Here is a 6,105-nt window from a genome sequence, read left to right on the forward strand (position 1 = left end):
AATTTTCACTAAAATATTATATTCCCTCCAACAAATTTAACTCTCCCTCCCATTTTTATTTGGCCAAAAAGAAAATTCATAAACAATAAAAAAATAACTCTCCAAGTCTCTCAAAAGAGATTTTCTTTGCCCTAAATCAGAAATTCTTCAAGGCTTTGTAAATATGGAGTTTCGCCCAAATTAACACGTATCTGTTCAATCAACACACAAAGCAATGAATTTTCACAAAACAAGTTGAAGAATGATTTCAAAATACTTCTCTGATTTTTCACTACCTTTTGAGATTCGAAATTCCATTTTGAAATCAAAGATCGTTTAGATCCATTCACGATTTTCACTATCTTTGCCCTTACGATTTTGTCATTGTTCGCCAGGGACAGAGCAATGAAGATGATGTCCCAAAGCTTCATCACATCAAAAGGGTTTTATTGGAATAGAGTTTAGCAGGTAGAAATTTCTACCTTTAAAAGTCTGAATTTTTTACATCTTGGTTTATTGTGTGAGGGTGGATTTTGATTTTCATGTGTTGTTGATTTTTGGGATTCTAGATTGTAGTAGTATTGCACCCATCATTTTATTATTTCTCGTGATGTATGTTGCTTTGGTAAGGATTTTCCTTGTGAGACATCACAGATGACAAAGTTCTACAACATATTGACATCGTGATGTATAGGCAACGTTGCACTATCTTTTTGGTGAATTCCTGCATTGTAAGCGGAATTTCCAAATGGCGAGGGAGTTATATCAATGGGCAATGCAGGATGTATTAGAACGTAATGATTTTACTGACTCACAGTCCGTATCAGCTTGTAACATGAATTTGGAGGAGACTTTGTTAGGAGCTACTTGTGCTCTAGGACAACTTGAGGCTCATTTGGGGTAAGACTTCCTTTAAATGTTTGGCTTTCCCTTGTATAAACATATATTCCAATATCTTCCCTAATGCACAGACTTTTCTGGTGGCTGTAGGAATTTTTATGATGCTTAGGAAATACTAACTGCAGCACTGAAGAAATCAAAAGAGTGCTTTGGTTTGCTACATCAATTTATTATCGCATGTCTGATAAAATCATTTGTATCCTATTGATTTTTATTTTATTTATGCAAGTAATTATCATCAAAAGGTAGATATTATTTTGACCTTCATAGCTCTCATGTATCGACATAAAGCAGCCATGGAGCGGTCAAGATCGGTTTTGATTCAAGAGGTCTGAAACTATCAACTAAAGTTGTATCCTAATGGAGGATGATCGCACCTCAATTGAAGAACTTTGAAGGTCTTCTATCAACTAAAGTTGTTTCTGTAAGTAAATATTTTGGATTTTTACTAAAAGCAAATAGGAGTATTAGACAAATTACATATTATGTTGAAAGGCGAAAGTTGAAATAGTGAATACAATGCTTACTAATAAAAATCTACAGTGAAAAGCTTACGCTGTAGAAACTCTTGATCATTCGTTTTGCTGGAGGGTACATAATTTAAAAGTTAAATATATGTGGTGCGTTCCTTCATATCACATGAGAAGATCATATGATGAAATTTGCAGGAAATAGCATGGTTAAAGTTAGTTACCAAGTTGCGAATCCTGAAAAACGGCATTCTCACTAGTGAAGATGGTATAATACTTATCATAAACCTTAGCTAAAGTCAAAAAACTCTCTAATCAGCTCCATATCTCATTGTACATGATTCCAAATATTTCTCTCTAAATTCCATACATGTGTTTGATGGAAAACACTGAATATTTTTGCAACAATGAAAGCAATTGAAGCAGAACTTGCAGGAGTTATCGTCTCTAACCATGGAACTCGGCAGCTAAATTACACTCCAGCTACTATTTCTGTTCTTGAAGAGGTGATTCCCTTAATTTTCAGATATGAAATACAAGCTCATTTTGGAATTCTTTTCAATTGAAAACTGAAATATGTTGTTTTGAATCTTAAAAATTTGAAAAATATTAACTTGAAATCTCCTAAATTAGGAGGTCCATGTAGTTCAAGGTAAAGTTCCAGTTCTTATTGAGGGAGGAATTAGATGAGGAACAAACATATTCAAGGCTCTAGCACTCGGCGTAGAAGCTGCTCTTGTAAACTTAATGATTTAAAGAAATGAATTTAAGTTATATACACAGATGACAACGTAATTTTTTTTTAATATATTCCTGCAGGTTGATCAACTGATTATCTATGGCTTGGCTGCTAATGGAGAATCTGGGGTAAAACAAGTTATTGAAATGCTTAAGAATGAACTAGAACAAACTATTGCTCTTGCTGGCTGCTGCACTGTGGCAGAAATTACCAAAAATTATGTCAAGACGGAGAAAGAAAGGTTCCTAGGTAGGATGTAGTTTAATCATCTGATCCTTTCCAAATGAATGGTCTCGTCAAAAAATTATATCTTGTATATTAAAAAATTATACTTAAATACATATGTCAAAACTTACATTTTATCTTAGTATCATCTCTTTCATATTTTGATGTAAGAATTACTTGTAGGTTATTGCTGGCTTATGGGTTCTTTGGATACTTGGAAAATTTTGGAACATCATCACCTTGTTTTGCATTTGTAAGCAATCTACTCTAATGCTTCTTACTTGAGTGACATATTTGTAGGGATTATTTAGAATTATGAAAGTGTGTGATTTCTTCTTCGAAAATAGGCCTTTTTTTTCTCCATGTCATTCATGTGCTTTATGATAATCTAAGGTCGTTATTTATTTTAATTTGATTAAAATATGTAATTTTAATGTATATGTGTGCTGTAAATTTAAATTACTTGGTATTTCTTTTCAATTTTCTATAACTAGAGAGTGATTGAAGTAAATAAAGTATTGTACATGTTTTTTATTCTTTAATCCTGTTTTTAACCTGAATCTGATTCTTGTTAAAATTGCTTAATCTAGATTAGTTTATTTTGTATTTATAAATTGCTAAGGAAATATTTATCATCAAATCATTTTTCTGCATTCTTAAATTAGTAAAGATATGAGTTTGTCAAGTTCTGACTTGTCAAAAATTAAGTTGTACTTAACAATCTGGTAGTTTAGTGCTTCTACGTGGCTTGGATATCATACTTTGTACGTGGCTTGTACTCTCAAAATTCAGTGACGTGGTTGCTTCCCCTCCTTTGGAGTTTAGTGTTGAATTTTTGGGGTTTTTTTCCTTCTTGCTGTTTGATTTTGTCCTGGGTATTGAGAATTGGTGGACCTACAGAATCATGTGAAACTTTGTTTTGGCTTTGTTCATTTATTTACGTATTAAATGTATTTTGATTGTGTGAGTAATTGCATTTCACGTGTGCAGGTTGTTGGTAGTTTGATATTTTTCTTTTTTTGGTATACTACTGTTGTCCAACCTTTGTCTTCATCTGATTTTTTTGGACTCTCTACTGGCATTGAATAATCTAGTAGTTTAGTTCTTCTAGAAGTGGATTGGATATTGTTTGGTCTGTTGGGGCATGAGTGTACTAAGTTTCCAAGTTTGCCACTTTTATTTGGGCATCCCGGTGGTTTAAATTATATTAAGCCTGCACTTGTTGCAGATGTTACACATGCATGTTATTATGTAGCTAATTGATAATCAGTGTGTATCCTTTATGTTATATTGGTATCTGACTGCTTGAGTTGCTTATTATATCATCACATGTACATTATATGTTTACTAGTCTTATGGGTGTCGTATTGCGGCTATTTCAACGTTCAGGTTACTGTAGTGGGTTATGTTATCATGACAACACGATCCCTTGACCTTAACTATAAATAAGGGCATTGCGGGTTTTACCAATGTTTCTGTTGCCTGGCTTATCCTTCATTACATATTCAGCATTTGGAATTTTTACAAGGATGTGTAAGTAATTAATGGTTGTTAGCTAACCAAAGCTCTCATACTGCTCATTTCATAATCGTATTCTCTTACATACTCATTTACCCCTTTTCCTTACTGTCTCTGATTTTTGATGCTGAATGTGATTTAGGACTTTGATTTTTATGGAAAAATGGTAATTGCCGAGAGATGACCAAGTTATTTGTGGGTGGTTTAGCTTGGTTAAATAAATGTGGTATACATGATTGAGCCAATGTTGTTCAAGTAATAAATTAACCATGATTACATGTATAGCTACTAGTAAAATCATGCTAATGTTAATGTGTTTCCTGGTTTATAGCAGTAGAAACACTTGACAGGTTGTTGACCAAAATTGTGAGCTGGTTTTTTTTCTCTCTAATTTGATCGCAAGCAGTTTGATAGACATTTTGAGTAAATGGATTTGTTATTTATATGGTATGTGATTGTCATGCAATGTAAATATATTTGAAGAGGTACATGAACAATAGTTCAAGGAGAACCTTTTCTGTTAAAGTTGCACACTTTTCTATTATATGAGATAAGACATCTCATTATGGATTTAATTTGGTCATTAATTGATTAGTTAAATTTTTTGTGCATGCCATGAAGACAAAAGGAAATGAATGTCTATTCTTTTTCTGGTACCTTTTTGGTTTAGTTTGCCTCAGAATAAAGTAGAAATGATTAATGTTGTAACTTCATCGTAAGAAAATTGAACACACGACTTATTAATCAACTAGGTGTGGTATCTCGGCTAAGAGACCGTGTACAACATATAGTGTTGAGATATTTTTGTATCTGTATGGACATTTTGGTCTTGTTGCAAACATTGAAGAAGTACTATTGACTTGGAATGCAATATGGAATCTCTTCTCTGTTTTATGGTGTCATCTTGTATTAGTATATCTAAACTGTAACCTGCAATCTTGAACTCAATAAATTTGCAAACTGGAACTGTAATTTGTAATCTGGAATTAATTTGGAGCTGTAATCTACAATCTGGAATTAATTCTGAACTGGAACTATAATCTGCAATATGCAATTTGGTTTTAATTTGCCTCAGAATCTGCAAAGTGAACTCAAAAAATTTGAAGTCTGCAATCTGCAATCTGGAACTACTGCAATTTGGAATTAATTTGGAACTTCTTGCCTCTTCAATAAATGCTGCAATCTGATTTTGTTGTACATTTTAAATGTGTAGAAAAATGGAGGTGATCAAATTTGAAGGGTCATCACAAGTCAATTTGATCTCATTGAAGTGGATGATGAAGAGTTTTCGAACTATTGTAAAAGTTTGAATACATTATGTTTGATTTTGTGAAATATATTCATTGCTACAATATATTGAACTATTGTAAGAGTACTTTTTTGAACTATTGTGTACACATATTTAGAATATTGCTTTATAAGTATGTGTATGTACACAAGACATACTATCTTTTGAAGTTTATTGCAAATCTATATATTTGAATTATTTATTAGCCAATTTAATACTTGAGATTATTTATTGCAAAACAATATTGGTGTTTTTTAATTAGAAATTGTGGCATATAAATATTTTATAGCAAAATAGTATTACCACACTTAAAAGTGTAGCCATACGGCTGTAAATTGTGGTATGCACATGGGCAAGGACTACACTTCAAAGTGTGGTCATACATTAGATAGAAAAGGCAACACTTACAAATCGTGGGCAATAAGGAAGCTAAGGCCACGCTTAAAAGTGTAGTTGTATGAGATAGAAATGTTGCTATATGAGGTACTAAAACTAGTTGTATAAGATAGAAATGTTGCTATATGAGGTACATCAAAGCGTGGCTGATAAGGTAACATAGTGTTGCATAAACTCTAAGGTTACGCTCCTTTTGGCCACCCCTGAAAAAGTGTTGCTTAAAGTCCAAAAGTGTAGCCTTTTATCAAAGGCCACACTTTTTGCTAGTTTAGGCTACACTTTACTGGGGTGGCCGTAGGCCTAAAATGTTGTAGTGTTTGGTAGGCTTGAAAGGCACAATCGGATCAAAGAAAACCTATAATCCTTTTCCAAGTTAAATGTTGCTCAAAAATTCGTTCCAACCAACATTCGGGCCAAGTTCTAGATCAACAAAGGCATGTCATTGAATTTAATATGTAAAGTTGACCACACAATGTACATGAAACATGAGTTTGAATTTGTTTTAGCCTTAACTTTAAGTAAAACAGTTTTTCAAGTATTACATAAAATTATCAAGAGATACCAAAAGAAGTCGATAGGTCACATTCCTA

At 32.8% G+C, this 6,105-nt stretch overlaps 1 protein-coding gene across 1 annotated transcript; it reads left to right on the forward strand.

The window, feature by feature from the left end:
• The first annotated feature begins 1,756 nt into the window (after positions 1 to 1,756).
• Positions 1,757 to 2,348, forward strand: LOC107060061 (peroxisomal (S)-2-hydroxy-acid oxidase GLO3-like). The gene is made up of 2 exons (XM_015307366.1): positions 1,757 to 1,855; positions 2,169 to 2,348. Exons 1-2 carry the CDS (start codon positions 1,757 to 1,759, stop codon positions 2,346 to 2,348), a joined length of 279 nt encoding a protein of 92 aa, XP_015162852.1.
• Positions 2,349 to 6,105: the final 3,757 nt, after the last annotated feature.

The sequence above is a fragment of the Solanum tuberosum genome, unplaced genomic scaffold (genome assembly GCF_000226075.1).
Source record: "Solanum tuberosum cultivar DM 1-3 516 R44 unplaced genomic scaffold, SolTub_3.0 scf00055, whole genome shotgun sequence".
NCBI classification, from domain to species: domain Eukaryota; kingdom Viridiplantae; phylum Streptophyta; class Magnoliopsida; order Solanales; family Solanaceae; genus Solanum; species Solanum tuberosum.